The sequence below is a fragment of the Eumetopias jubatus genome, unplaced genomic scaffold (assembly GCF_037043125.1).
Source record: "Eumetopias jubatus isolate StellerSeaLion01/CBP00866 unplaced genomic scaffold, mEumJub1_p1.0 scaffold_17, whole genome shotgun sequence".
In the NCBI taxonomy this organism is placed as follows: Eukaryota; Metazoa; Chordata; class Mammalia; order Carnivora; family Otariidae; genus Eumetopias; species Eumetopias jubatus.
Window position 1 is genome coordinate 35,202,576 of NW_028274823.1, and position 24,814 is coordinate 35,227,389.

At 36.5% G+C, this 24,814-nt stretch overlaps 1 protein-coding gene across 4 annotated transcripts in view; it reads right to left on the bottom strand.

Annotated features, from left to right (window-relative positions):
• The window catches only part of EXOC6 (exocyst complex component 6), a 227,377-nt gene that overhangs the window by 21,261 nt on the left and 181,302 nt on the right, over nucleotides 1–24,814 (bottom strand). For all 4 annotated transcript variants that reach the window (XM_028098444.2, XM_028098441.2, XM_088019985.1 and 1 more), the window contains one exon: nucleotides 15,869–15,942. In XM_028098444.2, coding sequence (XP_027954245.1) covers nucleotides 15,869–15,942 — 74 coding nt within the window. The remainder of the gene's footprint in view (nucleotides 1–15,868; nucleotides 15,943–24,814) is intronic.

Consider the following 24,814-nt stretch of genomic DNA (forward strand, 5'->3'; position numbering starts at 1 on the left):
CCTTCATTGCTAGTAGACTATTCTAAAAATTTTAACCTATCCCTTTCAGTGAAAAAATTAGAAAGAACATTGATGATTAAAAACATTTAAATTTGGGACTACCTCTCTTTACATTATACACCAGCTTATAATTCCCAGTCTATGGAGACAAAAATTTACTCCTTGTGTAACACACTGAAAATTTACCTCAAAATTAATCACAATATAATAATGTTTATATTATAAATAAGAAATATTCCATATTTGCCCAAATACACACTTACATGAATAATTTTTTCTCATAAATCTGTTACTTTTGTTTATAGTCATATTGCTAAGTACGTCTCTTAAAAATAATTCTGACTGGTACAATTTTTTTGAGTGCTATTTTCATAGTACTCAGTAATCCCACTTTTAAAGGCCTAGAGAAATACTTATACAAGTGCTCAATGTATCTGTTTAAGGATACTAATTGCAGCATTATTTATATGTAGAAAAACTGAGGAGTCCATAGATGTCCAACAAAAGGGGGTTTATTAAGTAAATTATGGCATATTTATACTATAGAACATTATGAAGAAATAAGAAAGAATAAAACAGATCTATATTTATCAATATGAAATCATGTAGTGTTACAGGGAAAATGTAGCTTATAGCATAAATGATCCTCTTATCCCCCAAAAGCAAACAATTCTACACGTGTGCACACAAGTAGGTGCTTTTGTGTGTGTTTAAATGTACATTACATTATTTTTTTATTATTTTTTCAGTAAGCTCTACACCCAATGTGGGACTTGAACTCATGACCCCAAGATCCAGAGTCACATGCTCTACCAACTGAGCCAGCCAGGCGCCACTAAATGTACATTTTAAAAGATCTGCAGGGAAACACAATGATGACTGAGAGATTGAAGAAGAGGAAAAAATGAGAGCTTTCTCTTTATACATTTTTATAGGTTTGGCTTTTTGTTTTAGATAGTGAACATGCAATGTCATTTTCCTGATTTTGATAACTGTAGGTAGTTGTATAAAAGTCACAGTGGGGGGAAGCTGGATAAAATATACATGGGACCTCACGGAACTGTATTTGTAACTTCCTGTCGGTCTGTAATTACTTAAAATTAAATAAGAAAAAACAGCGAGCATGTATTATTTTTGTAACTGTTATGGTGTTTGCTTTTTTGTTTTTCTGGTTTTCAAAAAATCATTTTAGAGGGTAATTTTCCAAATTACAAAACAGCTCTAACCTTTACTCTCAAAATAATCACAAAAATCTATGAGTTCAAAATTTATATTAATAACTGAAAGTATGAGCATAAGTCATATATGTAGTCGAGCACATCAACCGTAAGCCTCCAGAATTATGGCACTGGAACAAAAAGGGACAAAAAAGGCAAAAGTCATTTAGGTTCAGACTAATCCTTCGTAATCTAAGCTCTTGCAAAGGGCAGCATACTTTTCTAATATCTGGACCTTAAGGTAAACTTTGTGAGATGTCTGGTCTTGTTATATTCAAGAGTAAACCCAAAGACATCTTCCTTTAATTCTTTGGCACTTCAAATGAATTTAGGATTGTCTAAGGAAAAAAATGCTTGCTGGAGGAGCTGTGTGAACAAGCTTGTTGTCCTGCTACTATATCTAGTCAAGCATTCGGATACTACAACTTTGGCAAATCCCATTAATACTTTAAGAAGTCAAAGACTTTAAAACTTCTAAAGAAATTTTCTGTGAAGTAGTCACTGGGGCAAGTTTAAGCAAGCAGAGTGTGTATACAATAGAGTAACAAATATAATGCAAACAGAAGAAGATTTGTTTAATTATAGTGGAAATAATTGTTATTTAAAAGTGCCTCCTTCCTCATCATAAAAGAACAAACTGGACTAGTGGCAAAAGAATTGTATGTTATGATGCCTTAAGATTAGAAGCAGAAGACAGAAATTTCAAAGTAAAGTCTTGGCTGACGCCCAGTCTCCACAGCAAGAATTATGGCCAAACAATTCCTTCGTAACTTCCAAGTCTTATTCATGTCCCTTTAGGTAGACTCCAAAGTTGTTCATTTTGAGTCAAACACAAGTATATATATTTATCAGGGTTCATCTATCTTTCCGTGGTGAAGTATATCTGAACTTCTTTCCTAAACTTCACAAGTTTACAAGTTTGGAGAGGGGGTGATCAGATATATAAAAGGGTGAAAGTAAGTAAGTGAGAGGAATAATGAGAACAAGGATGTGGGTTTTCAGGGCATTTCCCTTCCCAAACAACACTGTTACAAGAACTATGCTCCCCTTAGTTCCCATGAGTAGATCTGGCACACCAGCCTCACCAGCACCTCCATGAAGTGTGGTAAGTACAAAGAGATGGTAACTGCTGGCTCAGTCAATTAATGACATTTGTGCAATGCAAGCTTCACGTAATTCACCAATTTTAGCAATGAAGATCAAGCACCCCATGAAAAACATCTCTCAGAAGCAAACTCTACAATATTTTTCCTCACAGATTTCATTAAGCCATTAAAATATATAGCGAAACAGTTCGCCAAGGTCATACAACAGTTACGAACAGAAGCAGGACTCCATTCCATTTCCTGATTTCCTACAAGAATGTCCTCGTCAACACATCATTTGGATACTTCAGTGGCTTTCTTTTTACATTCCTTAATTTCTATCCTTTAGTCAAGATACCTTTCTGAATCTACTACAAGATATCTTTCTGAATCTACTAGTCTTCAACTTTATCTTCATTGATCTCTCAAATTGTCTAATTCTTATTTTATTGTCTACTGTTTAATTCTGTTCCCTAAGTGGCAGGCACTTAATAAACATTTGTTGAATAAATGAATGAGTTAAAAAAGGAATAAATGAAAAATCCATATATATATAACGCTTTTTACAGCAAACAGTTTTAGTATTCCATTAACAAATGCTTAATTTATTTCATACTGTCTTCTTCCAAAGGGGTTTTAAAAGGCAACTTATAAAAATACTTGCAAGATAAACACGACTTAATAACTGAGAAAACTCAAGGCCAAGAGAAAGTGAAGGTAGAAGATGAGGTTAGTACACAAAATACACGTGATGCTATGCTATATAACTGAGTTTTCTAGCTTCAAAATGAAGAAAATGTATTTAATTAGATAACTCACAGTATTCTAGTTACTAGAATACTATTTACTCAGGATAAATTCAACTATTTCTAATACTGTAAACAGCAACTTCTGAGTCCACATGAAGAAGGCACTGTGAAATATTGTGAACTACATCGTCAGTAATTAACAGCAATCAATCATCAGTAGCCTAGGCTACCAAAATCATCATCTGTTCATCCTGATTCTAATTTTGTCCATTTTCAATCTATTCTCCTCAGAGCAGCCAGGATATATATATATATATATATTTTAGATTTATTTATTTGAGAGAGAGACAGAGAGAAAGTGGGGGGAAGGACAAAGGAAGAGAATCTTCAGCAGACTCCACACTGAGCACGGAGCCCGATGTGGGCTCAATCTCACAACCCATGAGATCATATGACCTGAGCCGAAATCAAGAGTTGAAGCTCAACTGAATGAGCCACCCAGGTGCCCCCAGAATAATATTTTAAAGATGTAAATCAGAGTATGATACTAACTTGTTTAAAACCCCTGAATGGTTTCTCAGCATACTTAATTAACATGCCAAACTACTTAACAAGGCCCTCAAGGCCCTACATGATCTGGCTCTGATAATCTTCCCAATTTCATTTGCACTTCTCTTTCCCTTGCTCATTACTTTAAAGCTATACTATTATCCTTTCTCTTTCTTGACAGCACCTTAGGACTTTGCACTTGCTCCTCCTTCTGCTGCCAGGAATGCTATTTCCCCATATCTCCCAATTTCATTCACATATCTACTTAAATGTCACCTCCTTAAATGTCTTCCCTGATAACCCAATACAAAGCGGTCCACCTTACCCCCAGTCATTATAACATTAACCTGTTTTGTTTTTCTCACACGATCTAAATCTATTTGAAACTACCTAAAACTATTTAGAAATCATCACTGTTTGTTGTGGATTTTCCTTCAACAAAATGAGATTGTGAGAGCAAGGATCTTGCCTATCTTGTTCACCACTGTATCTCCAGCACTTAAAACAGTGCCCAGAGCAGGTGCTCAAATATTTGTCCAGTAAATGAAAACTATCTGAAAATAGGACAGCTCTCGGTGATCTGGCTTAATCTGAACAGCTTTCAGTTTCCCTAGAGCAGTGGTCACTGAATAACTGCTGTTAGGTCACATAAAATGCCTTTGAAAATCTGAAAACACTGGACCCTCTTCTCAGTAAAATGCACATACAAACAAAATTTTGCATGAACCTCCTAAAATCAATCTGTGGCCCCCAGATTAGAATCCCTAATCCACAGGCACGTAAGGGCCTTTATGCAATGCAATCTACATTTAACCAATTCCTGTCAATGAAGTTAAAGGTTGAGAGTAAAATCAATACAAAGCTACAAATCATTCCTAACAGATTGCTCTACAAAGTAATAGAATATAAAAAAAGTTAAATAAAGAATAACCATGGCTAATGGCTGCTTAGTCTTCTCATGTAGCATATTGTATTGAGAAACCTAGATTTGCAATTCATCATGAAATAAAACGGCGTATGTGTTGATGACATATATTATAAGAAAACAGATGTGTGCAGGGAGATGTTTACGGTTGCCTCTTTAAAAAGCCACATAGACCAAACTGCTGTTCCAACTAAATGAGATCATACTGGATCAGGATATAGAAAAAACAAGTCAAATTCCAGGAACTGATAAAGTTAAAAAAGAAAAAAAAAAAAAGAACTAACCTGGGGTGCCTGGCTGGCTCAGTCAGTACAGCATGCAACTCTTTATCTCAGGGTTGTGAGTTTGAGCCCCACAACGGGTATGGAGCATACTTAAGAAAGGAAAACTAAACTAAAAAGAATTGATTTAATATTCAGAATGGTCCATGAACTCTTCTGGAGGAAGAGAAACTTCTGTGGGTACCAGTAATAAAAAGATGCATGTGTAGGGTCACAAAATGACTTTTAAAAATGTACTCTTTATTTCTTTAGAAAGAAGGTGTAATTTAAAATGATTTATTTATTCATTTTAGAGAGAGAGAGCATGAGCAGGGGTAGGGGCAGAGGGAGAGATTGAATCCTGAAGCCGACTTCCTGTTGAGCGTGGAGCCTGACACAGGGCTTGATCCCAGGACCCTGATCATGACCTGAGCTAAAATCAAGAGTCAGCCACTTAACTGACTGAAGCCACCCAGGCACATTTTAAAATGTATTCTTTAACCAAAAACTAATGATGTAATATATGGTGATTAACATAACAATAAAAAATATATATAATATAAAATGTATTCTTTAAATTATGTCAGATTAAAGAAGTAATAGAAGGTAAAGAATATTTTTAGGTGTAAAACTCCTCCTTTGCCTGCCAGGGAGGACTTGGTGTCGGGTAAAAAAGATCAGGTGAACAAAGTAGCTTTTGTCCTGTACCCTTTCTCTTTTTGTAGCTATAGGTGCTTTCAGCTAAGCTAATGTGTAAAGTAAACTGTCTGGGCAAAAAATTTCTGTAAGTTCTAAAGGACTGAAAATTTTTTCATCATATTTGTAGTATCACTAAATAGTAATACTATTTTCTTTGTGGCAGTTTTGGCTTTGTTTTAATGTTCTTATTATGGCAAATTTTAGATTTTCTGTCTTAAGGAAAGGTGCAATTAACCTGAAAAAAAGTCACTTCAATTATATTTCCTTTTTAATACTAAAAGACATTCTTTACAACAAAATATAGAACTTACCTTGATCATTTTATCAAAAGATCTCTCCTTCAAATTTTTTCCATCTCACTTACAGTGTATTAAAAAAAGTAGCAAATATATCCTTTATTTTCGTCCAAGTATGCATACTGTGGCTCAGTAACAATAGTCTTGATTCGCTAAGGAACCTGACAACTGTTAGAATTTGAAATCCACATGAGCTAGTATTTTAATTTCCCACTTAAATCTTTTCATTCTTCATAAGCAACGTTGTGTTACTGTTTCAGGCTTCTTAAAAACAAGTTATTCTGTATGACTGGTTTGCTGCATCTAAGCAGCATTAATCCTCTGGTAATTATCACCCTTCATAAAATCCTCCAAATGGTTTTTTTTTTAATAAAGATTTTATTTATTTATTTGAGAGAGAGAGCATGAGAGAGAGCACGAGAGGGAAGAGGGTCAGAGGGAGAAGCAAACTCCCTGCTGAGCAGGGAGCCCGATGCGGGACTCGATCCCGGGACTCCAGGATCATGACCTGAGCCGAAGGCAGTTGCTTAACCAACTGAGCCACCCAGGTGCCCGGTTTTGTTTTTTTTTTTAAAGGAAGTTCAACAAGTTATTGTTGAAAACTTACTATTTTTCATCTTTGTATTATTTGTATTTTAATATTTAAATTTCATCTATCTACTGAAAGACTTATCTATTTATTATCATGGCCCTCTGTTTTCACCAGATAGTTCTAGGAATCTATAGATTAAAGTAATGCAATAGTGGTCCAGGTAATTCAGTATTAAACTGTGTGCTGTAGAACACTTTCACAGTAAGAGATTTTCATTTCTGAAAAGTATTCAGTACTCAAACAGGTTTGGCGGGGAAAGGGAATACACCTTTACTCTGAGACTTCTCAAAGCCTTTAACATGCTAATGAAATTTTGAACTTACAAGAGAAGAGAGGGACAAAAATGTAGGATTTCCTCAATTTATTTGTCCATAATCTACTTTCTTCATGATTGAATGTTCTAAACAACAGTAGTTTAATAAATGCTCCTTTATTTAATTCTGTTTTATATTTGGTCATTGCCGATCACTTAAGGTGTATATTGCCTTTGTCTAAATTCCTGTAATTCTCCTGTCCAGAATATTTCTTTATCCATAAAACAATAAGCAGTTGGTTTTGGAGTGATAACACTTCTTAGAAATAACCTATATTACTATTTTAGTATCCCTAATGATGACTGAGAAAAATCAAGAAATGTTATACTTTTAACTTGAGAAAGCACAGAAATGCGTCATGGATTTTTGGAAATACTCATCAAAAATTGAAATAGGAAAATAAAATTTACTGCTTTTAAAGAATGTTTGTTTATATAGAACATGAACTTATATAGAATATCTCAATTCCTAAGGAAGGTGTTTCTGTACTCCAAAAAAATGCTTTTGAGCATAGCTAAAAAATTTGTATTCACTTATTCAACATTTATTAATTGTTCACTATGTGCTAAGAATAGCATTTAGGCAATGGATGTACAGCAGTGGACAAAAAAGGGCAAGATTCTTGTCCTCATGGGCTTGTAATTTAGCTTTTTTTCTTTTATATTGCCCATGTTGTTATGAATACTTACTCTAGAATTATTTTGTTTTTAAAAATACCTTTGATGTGGTTAAGACTATAGTTAGGCTGGTATTAAAAAAAAACCTCAAACCTACAACTAATTTGCTAATGAGGAACGGCATGCACCATGAAATATAAGCATATAGTTAACTGGAAGGCAATAGGAACCATTTACTTGTACATGAGAAGCACATATCATTTATGTCTCACAGTCTTGTGTTTTATAATTACTTTACATTAAAATGCTATGAGATCCAGTTCTTTTCAAAAGTTGGTGCTGGGTCAACTGGATAACCATACAAACAAAATGAATCTTGAACCTCCATTCCACATCATGCACAAAAATCAATTCCAGATGGACTATAAACCTAAATGTGAATGGTAAAACAATAAAACTTTTAGAAGAAAACATAGAAAAGTATCTTTATAATTTCAGGGACAGGCAAAGATTTCTTAAACAGGACACAAATAAGAACTAACCATAAAGGGATAAATTGGATTTCATTAAAAGCATGAACTTCTATTCATCAAAAGACAGAACTAAGAGTAAACAGATAAGCCATAGAGCAGAAGATATTTGCAATTACATATATTTGACAGAGGACTCACATTCAGAATACACAGAGAACCTCTACAAATCAGTAAGAAGTAGACAACAGAAAAAAATGGTAAAAAAAAAAAACAAAAAACCCTGCACAGGTTATTCACAAAAGAGGATATTCAAGTGGACAATAATATAATGAAAAGGGATTCAATTTTGTAAGTCAAATTAAAAAGTGCAGATTAAAACCACAATATAAAACTACTGTATACCCACTGGAATGGCTAAAAAGGAAGAGACAGATAATACCAACTGATGACAAGGATGTAGAGCAACAAGAATTCTTCTACACTGCTGGCCGAAGTATAAACTAGCACTCTTGAGGAAAACTGCTTCACAGTATCTATTATTAACTATTCATATACGTACCCCCTGACTTAGCAATTCCACTCCTAGGTAGACACCTTAACAGAAATGTGTGCATATGTTCACTAAAAGACACACAAACAAATGTTCATGTTAGCACAATTTGTAACAGTAAAGTTGGAATTAACTCATGTCTTATTAATAGTAGAATGTATAAATTATGGTATATTTGTATAATGGCAGACTACACAGCAAAGGGAATGAAGGAACCACAACTACATGTAACAACATGGATAGACTTCCCAAACATATTGAGCTAAAGAAGGTAGAACCTTCTTTTTTAAAATTTTTTATTGTTATGTTAATCACCATACATTACATCATTAGTTTGGATGTAGTGTTCCATGATTCACTGTTTGTGCATAACACCCAGTGCTCCATGCAGAACGTGCCCTCTTTAATACCCATCACCAGGCTAACCCATCCCCCCACCCTCCTCCCCTCCAGAACCCTCAGTTTGTTTTTCAGAGTCCATCGTCTCTCATGGTTGGTCTCCCCCTCCGATTTCCCCCTAGAAGGTAGAACCTTCTTAAAAATTAATGCTACATGATTTCATGTATACAAAGTTCAAAATCAGGTTGAATTTATCCATGGTGTTAGAGGTCACAACAGTGGTTATCCTTTGAGAGGGAGAAGGGTAATGGCCGAAAGAAGAGTAAGGGATAGGATCTCTTTTGAGGTACTTACTGGTCAAGTTTTCCTCTTTCCCCTAGTTTGCCCAAAATCAAATACTTGAAAACAAGATCTGGGGCACCTGTCTGGCTCAGTCAGTAAAGCATGTGACTCTTGATCTCAGGGTCATGAGTTCAAGCCCCACACTGGGCATGGAGAAAGAAAGAAAAGAGAGAAAGAGAGGAAGGAAGGGAGGGAGGGAGGGAGGGAGGGAGGAAGGAAGGAAGGAAAAGATCTAATCCTAGATGGGGAAAGGAATATTACGAGGTCATTTTCATGGCACAGGATTGTAATAGGAAGAATCACTGACTCATATCTAGGCTAACAGGAACCACATATTTGATTTTTCCTGTAAGGCTTTAGACCGTATATTCCCAGGTTTTTAAAAGGCTCTTCCTATGACAATGTATCTGATCTGTCACTTAGAGTTGGAATTCTATGTGCTCTCCAATTGTGTCTAAATCACCATGCAATACTCAAGCCACAGTCTTAACAACCCCAAAACACAGTGGTCTAACCTAAATATCACCCTTACATGAATGCAGTCTAAGAATTCCCAGCAAACTGTTGGTTCATTTGGAGGTTAACTATAACTACCAGATCTTTTTCATATTGTAAGTCAGATTTCCTACATCTTGTATTTTTTAAAATTAAATTTAAAAATATTAAATACAGGGGGTGCCTGCATGGCTCAGTTGCAAGAGCATGCAACTCCTGATCCCAGGGTCGTGAGTTTGAGCCCATGTTGGGTGTAGAAATTACTCAAAAAAAAAAAGTGAATACAGCATTTAATATTTTCCTTGCTAAATTTAACCTTGTTGGCTTTCACTTATCACTAACAGCATGTTCACTTATCACTAACAGCATGTTGATTCTACAGGTAACTCTCTTAGCTTTGTGTCATCTATACATATAATTCATATTTCTTCTATGTATTTATTATCCAAGGCATTATTTTAAAAATATGTTGATTCCAAACTATCAAAGATAGACATCTAGAAGGTGATGTCAGAGTCTTGAAGAATTTCCCAATGTTTCATGTAATACATCCCAAAATAAGTGAGGGAGGGGTTCTGTGATGAGCTTGGGAAATGCTGGGTTACCAGAGAATTTCTCAGTCCTTACAATTCTAACGCATATACAAGTCTAAGAGGGAATTAGAGTATAAGGTGTTACCCAAACTTGTCTGACTTAGAAACGCCTTTAAAGACATCTTTTCTCGGGGCCCCTGGGTGGCTCAGTCCTTAAGCGTCTGCCTTCGGCTCAGGTCATGATCTCAGGGTCCTGGAATCGAGCCCAGCATCGGGTTCCCTGCTTGGCGGGAAGCGTGCTTCTCCCTCTCCCACTCCCCCTGCTTGTGTTCCCTCTCTCGCTGTGTCTCTCTCTGTCAAATAAATAAATAAAATCTTAAAAAAAAAAGACATCTTTTCTCATCTTGAGAAATCACTGTTCCTGGAAAGACACTTTGAGAAATACTGCTCTGGGGTGATGATGATACAACATCCAACTTCTGTGGGCAAATGATTGTTTTATTTTTATTTATTTTTTTTAAGTAGGCTCCATGCCCAATGTGGGGTTTGAACTCATGACCCTGATATCGAGTTACATGCTCTACCAAATGAGCCAGCCAGGTGCCCCAAGAGATTGTTTTATTAGCCTCAAATCCACCTAACTGCATTATCATCCAACCTACCCAAAATTCTTCATATTGCCAAAAGATTATCAAGATATTGTTGAATGCAGCAATCAGTCTAACTTATCACAAAGTGAAACAGAATCAGGTAAAGAGGCTTTTTAGTATTAGGATTAGTAAGCCATGGACGCTCAATCTACTGTGAGAATTATGTTCAGTAAGAAGCTAAAAAGGTAAGGTATATATTTTGAAGTTTCCCACAAAATTGGCTACATCTTAAAATTTTTGGTGATTAAAAACTAATCTTCAGTTATATAAAAAAAATTCGGTTATATGGGACATCTCATTTTCCAGTGATATTTAGTGAAATATTTCTGTGTATTAAGAATGAGTTATGGGGGGGCGCCTGGGTGGCTCAGTCAGTTAAGCGACTGCCTTCGGCTCAGGTCATGGTCCCAGGGTCCTGGGATTGAGCCCCGCATCGGGCTCCCTGCTCAGCGGGGAGCCTGCTTCTCCCTCTCCCTCTGCCTGCCTCTCTGCCTACTTGTGCTCTCTCTGTATCTCTCTGCCAAATAAATAAATAAAACCTTTAAAAAAAAAAAAGAATGAGTTATGGAGCGCCTGGGTGGCTCAATCGTTAAGCGTCTGCCTTCAGCTCAGGTCATGATCCCAGGGTCCCAGGATCGAGCCCTGCATCGGGCTCCCTGTCCCGCGGGAAGCCTGCTTCTCCCTCTCCCACTCCCCCTGCTTGTGTTCCCTCTCTCGCTGTGTCTCTCTCTGTCAAATAAATAAATAAAATCTTAGAAAAAAAAAAGAATGATTATAGGGGGGGCCTGGGTGGCTCAGGTGGTTAAGCATCTGCTTTCAGCTCAGGTCATGGTCCAGGGGTCCTGGGATTGAGCCCCATGTCAGGCTCCTTGCTCAGAGGGGAGCCTGCTTCTCCCTCTCCCTCTCCCCTACTTCCCCCACCTGTGCTCTCTCTCTTTCACTCTGCTCTCTAATAAATAAATAAAATCTTAAAAATAGAAAAGAAAAGAAAAAGAATGAATTATAGGGACACCAGGCTGGCTTTGTCAGTAGAGCATGTGACTCTTGATCTTGGGGTCATGAGTACAAGCCCCATGTTGGGTGTAAGCTTACTTAAAAAAAAATGAGTTACAAAAAATTATCACTCAGTTCTGTATACTATATAAAGAGTATTATAATAAAAATAGTTTGAAAATTTTAAGGTTTTCATACCTCATCAAAAGAATTTTACATATTCATCTGAAATCCATTTGAAAGATTATATTTAACAAAATAGATAGTCTTTGTAAAAGAAAATAGACACATGTAAGTATACCAAAATCCTTCTTTCAGGGAATTAATTTCAGAACTGGGGGTAGGAGGATGACAGGGTTTACTTATTAAAAAAAAAAGTTTACACATACAAATCATATTAAAAGAGCACATTTAAAATTGAGACAGTATATTCAGATAACGCAGTACCAGTACCACTAGTCCTCTGCATTGTGTGTGGGGTAGTAGACCTTAAGATGTTGTTGAGATAACTGGCTTCCATTAGCAAGCATGTGATTGGCAGGATGATAAAGTCTTTTCACTCACAGGTCAGCTATTTCCTTTTCCTTAAAAGAGGGCAATTCTGATGATCCATCTTTTAGCTACAGTCTCTCATTGAGTCCCAATTCTCTTGCCTTCAGCTTTGATATGGTTCTAACTTTCCTCTTGTATCAGCTCATACTTGTCATCAACTCCTCTATTCAGAACAGCAAATATCAGGAGTTTGACCTCAGGGCAAAGTCCGGGTGGGCAGGTAAAATTTGACCACTGGACCCACTTCCTAATCTTTCATACCCAGCAATTCATGAAGCAGTATCAAATTCAAACTAAAAAACAGAAGCATGACCCCTTATAAGTACTATGAAAAGGGCTCTTTTGCCTTTCTAAGCATACTTGAAAAGAACTGTCAGCCACCCTATTAAGACAGAAATGGATCACAGACTAGAAAAAAAAGAAGGAAAAGTGCAGAAACCCAACTAAAATGTAAATAAAAGTATTAGCACCCTCTTATGTTTGGTGATATAGTACTTCATATAAAAATATTAAGATAATATTCTATGAAATGTCTTTATGAAGTCAGGAATATTAAAACACTACTGAAACTTTAAGGCATCTTTATTTAAATAACACTGACATCTCATACAAAAAACTTCTATCACCTCATATGAGACCTTTTAAAGACTAATTTTATTTTCAGTCGATTCCCATACTTGGCATTTCATCACTTAACTTTTTATAAATTAGAGAAACAAATGTATGTGAAAAATAATTATCTTTGTCAAGTTATTAATTCCAAGCCTCTAAAATCATAAAATTCAAGTATGTCTCAGTGGTCCAGCAGCTAGACAAGAATTAGTTGCACCTTCTTGTTTCAGAATGCAAAATACAAAAATAGAGTATGATTAAATTTTCACAATAATTAGGAAAAGTTATTTTAAGCCCCTTTTTAAAACTAGAATAACCAATACATTAAAAATTAGCTCATTCAAATTTAACCACTAGTAACTTGCACTGAATACTAAATACCATACTTTAAAACTGTGTTTTATATTAAACAGGTATTTCTACATAAATCTTTAACAGCTCTACATGTGTCATAATAGATTTCAGAATTCTAAATGTTTCTAATAGATTTTTTTGTATTCACTTAAAAGTTTCATAAGGGGCGCCTGGGTGGCTCAGATGGTTAAGCATCTGCCTTCGGCTAGGTCAAAATTACACTGATGAGGAAAAGCCAACGAAGACTTAATGCCTGTAAGTGCACATACTTGAAAAGTAAATTCAACCAAAAAGACTTGAGATGGTTATTAGTATTTGTTGGTGTGCCTTAATAACAATTCCCTAGTGAGGGAATGCTTTACATATGCTTCTAAAGAGGCCTTCTTTGGTGTCAAATGATGATTGTCTTTGAAGGAAGAAAGTACCTGGGATCAGAGTTTAATCTGAATTGAACAAACCACCTATTTGAACAAATCAAAAAACAGAATCTTTACCCACAGTTTCAAATGTGGTCCTATTCACAATCCTACAGTGTGATTACAAACTAGTTAATACCATACAAATTCATAAAAAACTGAGAAAATATCACATACTAAATTCCAAATTTTCTGAGAACAGATTATTTGTATATAATGGGAGATATCCTCAAATTACATACTCTTTGACTTGGAGAACATATTCATGTCCTTGTAACAGGGAAACCTACCTAATTGAGAAATGAACATACAACCAAGCCTATTTCTAGTCTGCTAAAGGATTCCATTTCCTGTATTAGATCATCTTGTTCAGGGCAATAAGACTGCAACAGAGAAAACTCCTTCTAAAGCAAATAGATCTACCTTCTATAGAAAGAACATCTTCGGGTAAACTGGATAAAAGTTCAGAGTCCACCTTCTTCATTTTCTACTATCTTCTCCAACTTAGTAAGGGTAATCATCCCCAGATCTAGGTCATCCATAACACTGTTCCTGGTTTGGCATAATACATGAGCACTGATTACAAACAGAAATAAATATTAATATATCTTATATGTTCAGTGCCTTACAGATAAAAAACTGGGAAATAGGAATAATTTTTCAGTTTCCTTCTAAACCTGACTTGAAGATATATCATTTATATCCACATGACTCATTGTTCTGTAAGTATTCCTACCCAGTTTGTGGGGGTTTTGTTTCTTTAAAAGAGTTTTAAGCTCCACAAGAACAAAACTCTCTTTTACATTACTTTTGTGTCTATTTCAACTATATCACCTCCCTCCATATAATCAGTACATAGTAGTTCATACATATTTATAGAACACTGGCTTGGAATTAAAGCAAAAACAGCTGTATTCTCAAACATTTACTGAAATCAGAACTTCTTAATTACTCAAATTGGTCCTGCTCCAAAGATCACTGTGGCTGTCTATTTACATCATCGGTGAAGCCCCATCTTCAGTCATCTCCATCCCCAAGGGGGATGGGACCATTAATAGAATGATATCACAATGGCTTTGTTTTTTATTTTTATGATTTTATTTTTAAGTAATCTCTACACCCAACGTGGGACTTGAACTCACAACCCCAAGATCAAGAGTCAAATGCTCCACAGACTGAACCAGCCAGGTGCTCCCACAATGGCTTTGTTCTAATTCTATCTCCATTTGGTTCTTCTTGCCAAGGGCAGCGGCCATCCTGTTGTCAGTTCTGAACCCCTGAGCCCTCTGCCTTGGATCTATCTACCGCTCCTCCATACTCTTGTGCCTCACAGCTCTATTAGACTCCTTAATCCTAGTATTAAGAAAGAAAGAGGAGGAGGAGAAAAGAGGAAGAAACGAATAAGAAGAAAAAAATATGGGGGAGATGGAAAAAGGGTAGGAAGTAAATAAAGAAAATGACAATAAAGAGGTCAAAGAGTAGTAAAATTATTAAAAGAGATTAAAAAATTATATTTGTTACTCTACTTAGAGTTACATGACCAGAAAAGAATTATATAAATGTATAATTACCTTTCTAAAAGTAGTTTTGTCCTTTTTTGTGGAGGTATACAGAAAATTTATTTTATTTATTTTTAAAGACTTTATTTATTTATTTGACAGAGAGAGAGCAAGCACACAAGCAGGGGGAGCGGCAGGCAGAGGGAGAGGGAGAAGCAGGCTCCCGCTGAGCAAGGTGCCCAATGCACGGCTCAATCCCAGGACCCTGCAATCATGACCTGAGCCAAAGATGGACGCCCAGCCAATTAAGCAACCCAGGCGCCCCCAGAAAATTTATTGAAAAAGCATTCTTTACCACAATTTTAAGCAAGGGGCTCCTTTCTAGGTTGTCATCATTTACATTTAACTTGGGTCCTGACACTAATTATACCACCAATTTTCATAATAGGACCATGAAATCATTAAGAAATAACTCAAACTTCTAGTGTCATTAAACCAAAGTATAAAGTTATTTAGTCATGTGCTTAGCAGGTAATGAGTAAGTTATATATTCACCAATAAAAGTGCTCCATGAGGTTGAAACACCAAATAGAGATGCAAGTTCAGAGAGAAGGGCCAAACACATAGTTATAAAAGAAGCACTTTTCCAAAGATTGTTTCAAGGCAAACAAGCATTCCTGTAGCATTAAAAAAAAAAAAACCCAAACCACAGCAAGAGTAGAAAGTAAAACCTGAGAACTACATTCTTCCATCTTACTTGTCTGAGGTCAATGAACGCTAGCTGCAGGGTGTCCCCCTGGAACCCCGGCACAGGCTCAGAGCTGGCAAACACTATTAAGAAAAAACAAAACACAAGAATAAAAACAAGATTGTAAAATATATAAGGATTTAACCACTAAATTAATTTCTACTCATTACAAATGTATTATAATATTTACATGTAACCATTTCAAATGAAGACTATTTATGACCTTTAATTTTCACTACTGAGAATGTTCTCCACACCCATTACCACAAGTATTTTAATAATTTTAAACTTCTAATCTACCATTTAATCACTGTAATCCTTAATTACAATAAATTCAGAATGGTTATCCCACATAAAGTTCAAGAGTAGTAATATACTTCAATCAAGCAAAGTTTTCTGACTCTATTTAGCCTTAGGTGAATGATTATAGAAGCATTTTGAAACTATACCAATTCCATGGCTGTCAACATATTTCAAAACTTCTCCTTTGTTACAGAACATGCTTATAAAAATCCTACCTCTAGCTAAAAACAGTAATGGGCAGACACATAAAAAGTCAGCTTTACATGCAGACAACAGCTAAAGTGTTCTAAGTAGCAAAATGAGGATGATGCAGAAATGTCTGTTCATGTCTTCTAGTAAATTTTTTTCCATAAAGGAATCCTACCTCTTTAAAAACTAAAAAAAATATTTTAAGACAAAACTGAATCAAAATATTGTTTCTTCTCTTTTTTTTTTCTTAAAGATTTATTTTAGCGGGGGGGGGGAAGGGGCAGAGGAAGAGGGAGAGAGAAACTCTAAGCAGACTCCATGCTGAGCGCAGAGCTGGACTCTGGGATGGATCTCACAACCTGAGCTGAAAGCATGAGTCAGAGACTTAACCAACTGTGCCACGCAGGCGCCCCTCAAAAGATTTTTTCTATAATTTTCTTGCACTTAAAAATTTTTAATACTAGTAACATAGCTTGTTTAGTTAAGTTGAAGACAATTCCAGTATGTTATTTTGATGACAAAAGATTTTTGACTCACAAAAAAGACCGATCATTTTACATGCAAGTTTCTGAGACAAGTAAGAATATCTGCAAGCATTCCGTGTTTTCCTATAAAACATTACAGATTTTCCATTTATGAATTTATCTAAGCCAGTATTTTAGAAGCCATTTAAATTTGTACCCTATATATATAGTTCTCTGAATAACAAAAATAATTCTTAAGTTTAGTGTATTATGTGTGAAATATAGTTTAGGAAAGCTCAGAATCATATATTTAATTATTTTTCTTTAAATTTTTTTGTTATGTTAATCACCATACATTACATCATTAGTTTTTGATGTAGTGTTCCATGAGTTATTGTTTGTGCATAACACCCAGTGCTCCACGCAGAACATGCCCTCTTTAATACCCATCACCAGGCTAACCCATCCCCCACCCCTCTCCCCTCTAGAACACTGTTTGTTTTTCAGAGTCCATCTTCTCTCATGGTTCATCTCCCCCTCCGATTTACTCCCCTTCATTCTTCCCCTCCTGCTATCTTTTTTTTTCTTTAACATATATTGCATTATGTTTCAGAGGTACAGATCTGTGATTCAACAGTCTTGCACAATTCACAGCGCTCACCATAGCACATACCTCCCCAACGTCTATCACCCAGCCACCCCATCCCTCCCACCCCCCACCATTCCAGCAACCCTCAGTTTGTTTCCTGAGATTAAGAATTCCTCATATCAGTGAGGTCATAGGATACATGTCTTTCTCTGATTGACTTATTTCACTCAGCATAAGACCCTCCAGTTCCATCCACGTTGTTGCAAATGCCAAGATCTCATTCCTTTTGACGGCTGCGTAATATTCCATTGGATATATACACCACATCTTCTTTATCCATTCATCTGTTGATGGACATCTTGGCTCTTTCCACAGTTTGGCTGTTGTGGACATTGCTGCTATAAACATCGGGGTGCACGTGCCCCTTTGGATCCCTACATTTGTATCTTTGTGGTAAATACCCAGTAGTGCAATTGCTGGATCATATGGTAGCTTCTGTTTTCAACTGTTTTTCAGAGTGGTTGCACCAGCTTGCATTCCCACCAACAGTGTAGGAGGATTCCCCTTTCTCCGCATCCCCACCAAACTCTGTCGTTTCCTGACTTGTTAATTTTAGCCATTCTGACTGGTGTGAGGTGGTATCTCCTGGAGGTTTTGATTTGGATTTCCCTGATGCCGAGCGATGTTGAGCACTTTTTCATGTGTCTGTTGGCCATTTGGATGTCTTCTTTGGAAAAATGTCCATGTCTTCTGCCCATTTCTTGATTGGATCATTTGTTCTTTGGGTGTTGAGTTTGATAACTTCTTTATAGATTTTGGATACTAGGCCTTTATCTGATATGTCATTTGCAAATATTTTCTCCCATTCTATCGGTTGTCTTTTGGTTTTGTGGACTGTTTCTTTTGCTGTGCAAAAGCTTTTTATCTTGATGAAATCCCAATAGTTCATTTTTGCCCTTGCTTCCCTTGCCTTTGGCCATGTTTCTAGGAAGAAGTTGCTGCGGCTGAGGTTGAAGAGGTTGCTGCCTGTGTTCCCCTCAAGGATTTTGATGGACTCCTGTCTCACATTTAGGTCTTTCAACCATTTGGAGTCTATTTTTGTGTGTGGTGTAAGGAAATGGTCCAGTTTCATTCTTCTGCATGTGGCTGTCCAATTTTCCCAACACCATTTGTTGAAGAGACTGTCCTTTTTCCATTGGACATTCTTTCCTGCTTTGTCAAAGATTAGTTGACCATAGAGTTGAGGGTCCATTTCTGGGCTCTCTATTCTGTTCAATTGATCTATGTGTCTGTATTTGTGCCAGTACCATACTGTCTTGATGATGACAGCTTTGTAATAGAGCCAGAAGTCCAGAATTGTGATGCCGCCAGCTTTGCTTTTCTTTTTCAACATTCCTCTGGCTATTCGGGGTCTTTTCTGGTTCCATACAAATTTTAGGATTATTTGTTCCATTTCTTTGAAAAAAGTGGATGGTATTTTGATGGGGATTGCAATGAATGTGTAGATTGCTCTAGGTAGCATTGACATCTTCACAATGTTTGTTCTTCGAATCCATGAGCATGGAATGTTTTTCCATTTCTTTGTGTCTTCCTCAATTTCTTTCATGAGTATTTTATAGTTTTCTGAGTACAAATTCTTTGCCTCTTTGGTTAGATTTATTCCTAGATATCTCATGGTTTTTGGTGCAATTGTAAATGGGATCAACTCCTTAATTTCTCTCTTTTCTGTCTTGTTGTTTGTGTATAGGGATGCCACTGATTTCTGTGCATTGATTTTGTATCCTGCCACTTTACTGAATTCCTGTATGAGTTCTAGCAGTGTTGGGGTGGAGTCTTTTGGGTTTTCCACGTAAAGTATTATATCATCTGCAAAGAGTGAGAGTTTGACTTCCTCTTTGCCGATTTGGATGCCTTTGATTTCTTTTTGTTGTCTGATTGCTGTGGCTAGGACTTCTAATACTATGTTGAATAGCAGTGGTGATAGTGGACATCCCTGCCGCGTTCCTGACCTTAGGAGGAAAGCTCAGTTTTTCCCCATTGAAAATGATATTTGCTGTAGGATTTCATAGATGGCTTTTATGATATTGAGGTATGTACCCTCTATCCCTATACTCTGAAGAGTTTTGATCAAGAAAGGATGCTGTCCTTTGTCAAACGCTTTTTCTGCATCCATTGAGAGGATCATATGATTCTTGTTTTTTCTTTTGTTAATATATTGTATCACGCTGATTGTTTTGCAGTTTTGAACCAATCCTGCAGCCCAGGGATAAATCCCACTTGGTCATGGTGAATAATCCTTTTAATGTACTGTTGGATCCTATTGGCTAGTATTTTGGTGAGAATTTTTGCATCCATGTTCATCAAGGATATTGGTCTGTAATTCTCCTTTTTGATGGGGTCTTTGTCTGGTTTTGGGATCAAGGTAATGGTGGCCTCATAAAATGAGTTTGGAAGTTTTCCTTCCATTTCTATTTTTTGGAACAGTTTCAGGAGAATAAGAATTAATTTTTCTTTAAATGTTTGGTAGACTTCCCCTGGGAAGCCATCTGGCCCTGGGCTTTTGTTTGTTGGGAGATTTTTGATGACTGCTTCAATTTCCTTAGTGGTTATAGGTCTGTTCAGGTTTTATGTTTCTTCCTGGTTCAGTTTTGGTAGTTGATACATCTCTAGGAATGCCTCCATTTCTTCCAGGTTATCTAATTTGCTGGCATAGAGTTGCTCATAATATTTTTTTTTAATTTTTTATTGTTATGTTAATCACCATATATTACATCATTTGTGATAATATGTTCTTATAATTGTTTGTATTTCTTTGGTGTTGGTTGTGATCTCTCCTCTTTCATTCATGATTTTGTTGATCTGGGTCCTTTCTCTTTTCTTTTTGATAAGTCTGGCCAGGGGTTTATCAATCTTGTTAATTCTTTCAAAGAACCAGCTCCTAGTTTCGTGGATTGGTTCTACTGTTCTTTTGGTTTCTATTTCATTGATTTCTGCTCTGATCTTTATTATTTCTCTTCTCCTGCTGGGTTTAGGCTTTATTTGTTGTTTTTTCTCTAGCTCCTTTAGGTGTAGGGTTAGGTTGTGTATTTGAGACCTTTCTTGTTTCTTGAGAAAGGCTCGTATTGCTATATACTTTCCTCTTAGGACTGCCTTTGCTGCATCCCAAAGATTTTGAACAGTTGTGTTTTCATTTTCATTGGTTTCCATGAATTTTTTTAATTCTTCTTTAATTTCCTGGTTGACCCATTCATTCTTTAGTAGGATGCTCTTTAGCCTCCATGTATTTGAGTTCTTTCCGACTTTCCTCTTGTGATTGAGTTCCAGTTTCAAAGCATTGTGGTCTGAAAATATGCAGGGAATAATCCCAATCTTTCGGTACTGGTTGAGACCTGATTTGTGACCTAGGATGTGATCTATTCTGGAGAATGTTCCATGGGCACTAGAGAAGAATGTGTATTCTGTTGCTTTGGGATGGAATGTTCTGAATATGTGTGTGAAGTCCATTTGGTCCAGTGTGTCATTTAAAGTCTTTATTTCCTTGTTGATCTTTTGCTTAGATGATCTGTCCATTTCAGTCAGGGGACTGTTAAAGTCCCCCACTGTTATTGTATTGTTGTCAATGTGTTTCTTTGCTTTTGTTATTAATTGCCTTATATAATTGGCTGCTCCCATGTTAGGGGCATAGATATTTACAAATGTTAGATCTTCTTGTTGGATAGATCTTTTAAGTAGGATATAGTGTCCTTCCTCATCTCTTACTACAGTCTTTTTTAAAAATCTAATTTGTCTGATATAAGGATTGCCACCCCAGCCTTCTTTTGGTGTCCATTAGCATGGTAAAAGGTTTTCCACCCCCTCACTTTCAATGTGTGGGTGTCTTTGGGTATTTAATTTAATTTTTAAAAGATTTTATTTATTTATTTATTTATTTGACAGAGAACACAAGCAGGGGGAGTGGCAGGCAGAGGCAGAGGGAGAAGCAGGCTTTCCGCTGAGCAGGGAGCCCGATGTGGGACTCGATCCCAGGACCCCGGGATCATGACCTGAGCCGAGAGCAGTCGCTTAACCAACTGAGCCACCCAGGCGCCCCATATATTTAATTTTAAATACATGAAAGCCTATCACAGCTTAATTTATCTGGCATTTTTAGGAAGTAAAGATGTCAAAATATGTTTTGTTGTTGCTGTTGTTTTAAGATAATGTTAATTTTTTAATCTTGAGCATTTTTGATGAAATTTTAAACTGTAACATAATACATCGTTTTTTTAACTTTGAGTATTCTAAATATTATTTAAACATTTCTTCATTCTCTGGATTACTGTAAGAATGCTTTTTATTCTATATAATACAATTAATTCTGAGGGCTGCCATATTATTAAGGTCCCCCCCTTTTTTTACATTAAATAGCTCAGAATGCTATGCTGTTTAAGTTATGTCTAGCTCTTATAATTTTTCTGCCTTTTCTTGCAGTTTTAACATAAATTCTTACTCTCTGCTCTCTCATTCATCTTATTAATATGCTGGCTTTAACAGTCTTGAGCTGGCCAGTCAGCTAACTGACTACTAGAATTGTGTCTAAAGTAAGAGCAAATACAGCCTGAGTAAGGGACTCTCCCACAAATAGGGTGAATGAATTCTATACATGCCTTTGAGTATATGTGCTTTTCGAGTAGGAATAACCTTTTTGTCAGTCAGAGGTACGCCATTTTTTCCTTTTACTTCCTGGTTCTCTGCTATGTACTACGTACATAGTTATGGCCATTAGATAGGTGACCACATTCACTTTTCTCAGGCTGTCTTTTCCAGAAAACTAAGATGCTTAATAATAAGCAAATCTAGCCATACTTTTCATTATTTAGTATAATTCACTCACATCATTGTCTTTTCATACAATGAAAAGTGGCATAATTTCATACTGTGGTGACCCCATCACCCCAACCATGTTCCAAATAGAGTTGTCTTTCTCTAGTACCAACACGTCTTAATTGAAAAATAATAAACAAAATTACAATCATCAATTAAAAGTAAAGGTATTTTTTAATTTAAAAAGTAGTTTTCTTAAGACCACCCAGCATATTGTTGGCTTTCTTGTCCCAGTCTCAGGCTACTGTTTCAAGTAACAGTTAACTATGAATCCCTAGTGGTCTCCAATCAAAACTGTAAATGTTGGTTCAGCTTTACCATCTCCACATATACATATACATACACAAAAAAATAAATACTTCCTCTAACACAGGGAGACTTACTTTATATATCAGGCATAAGTTCAAATTCGATTACACTTGTAATCATTATCTCCCAGAATTTTTCTGCACTGAAAATAATGTCCTTTTCTCTCAGTTCCTGTTTAAGGTACTATAGTTTAAGCCCCATTACTTGGCATTAAGCCAAAGAGCTTAGTGTCAAAATTGTAAGAGTCCTATAAATTTATATAGCACTTTCGAGTTTACAAAGCAGTTTCTCACACACCACCTACTTTGATCATCACAATAACTTACTTTGGTAACAGGACATGCAGATGATGGATCATAAAATCTTAGCAGCTAGGGGGGTGGGGGGATGGGTTAGCCTGGTGATGGGTATTAAAGAGGGCACATTCTGCGTGGAGCACTGGGTGTTATGCACAAACAATGAATATGGAACACTACATCAAAAACTAATGATGTAATGTATGGTGATTAATATAACAATAAAAAATTATTAAAAAAAAAATCTTAGCAGCTAGAAGAGACACTCCCTTTGAAATACCTCCACCAGTCCCCTGAAGGCTTGGCTTAAAAGTCACGCAGTCCTTCATTTTACAGATTAGAAAAATTAAAAGTGAAATGACTTGCCCAGGATCACACAGCTAATTCAGATCTCCTAGCATGCAATCCATTGATCCAGAATCTGATTATTAACCTCTCACCTTTTATTCTATCTCTTACAAGAACCTACCAATATGCAAGTGCAACTCACTAGTTCATAGCTCTCGGGGCTTTTTCTCAAATGTCTCTTAGGGATAGGAGACAATTTAGCAATCTGATAATCATCTGCTACAGATGATATTTCTAACTATATGCTATTCAATCTGTTCCATAGCTTCATATTTTTTTTTTACTTCTTTAAAACTAAAATTCAGCCAATCCTGTTGTTTCTATCTTCTGAAATATCTTCAGCCTGAATCTGTCTCTACCTTAGTTCAAGCTATTATCACTTCCTGCTTGGATGCTAACACACACCTCTCCATCCACTACTCCTAGTGTGTTTTATGTAAGATGTAAATGTAATTTGTGCCACATCAGAGTTTAACATCTTTCAATGGTTCCCCATCCTCTTCACAATAAAGCAAGACAAATAAGGTCCTTTATAATCTGGCCTTTGTCTATCACTCTAGTCTCATCTCTTACCGCTTCCCTAGGGGCGCCTTAAACTCTTTCCATACCAACTACCAGGACTTCCTTGCATACACCACAGTCCCTTTCCACAGAATCTTGATTCTTCTGCCTGGAGCAGCCTTTCTCCTCTATTTTTCCATCAGTTAACTCTCACTTATCCTTCCATTCAATCCTCACCTTCAGTGGAAGACTTCCATTATCCTGCAGGCTGGGTTAGTCTTCCTCTCTGTTCTCACTACAATTTCCTGTGCACAGGCGAACTACACCACCCATTTTGCTATCTTATAATTGTTTATCTGTCTGGGTCTTCCCACCTGACCATGAACTGAGGGTAGAGAATATATTTCTGTTTCTACATCCCTATCACTTAGCACAATGCCTGACATATGAGTAGTCAACAAAAGTTTCTTTTTTTTTTTTTAAAGATTTTATTTATTTATTCATGAGACAGAGAGAGAGAGAAGCAGAGGGAGAAGCAGGCTCCCAAGGAGCAGGGAGCCCGATGCGGGACTCAATCCCAGGACCCTGGGATCATGACCCGAGCCAAAGGCAGACGCTTAACGATCTGAGCCTACCCAGGCACCCAACAAAAGTTTCTTAAATGAATGAAGGAAATGAAAAAAATGAGCAGATAAATTCTAAAGGAATTCTATCCAGTCCGGGAAATTGATATATAATGTAGCTTGCTGATTAGATCATGAATAGAGCTGTCCAACAGAACTTTATGCAATAACAGAAATGTTCTCTATCTGTACTGAATTTTTTATTTAAATTTAATAGCCACATATGGCTAATGCACTGTAAAGCTATAACATTCTGTATATATATTGTATTTATTTCAAAATAGTTGAGGATGGCTGAGAATACCCCTAATGTTTTTATCAATTAAAACTAAATTGTGAGGGCGCCTGGGTGGCTCAGTCGTTAAGCGTCTGCCTTCGGCTCAGGTCATGGTCCTAGGGTCCTGGGATTGAGCCCCGCATCGGGCTCCCTGCTCAGCGGGAAGCCTGCTTCTCCCTCTCCTACTCTCCCT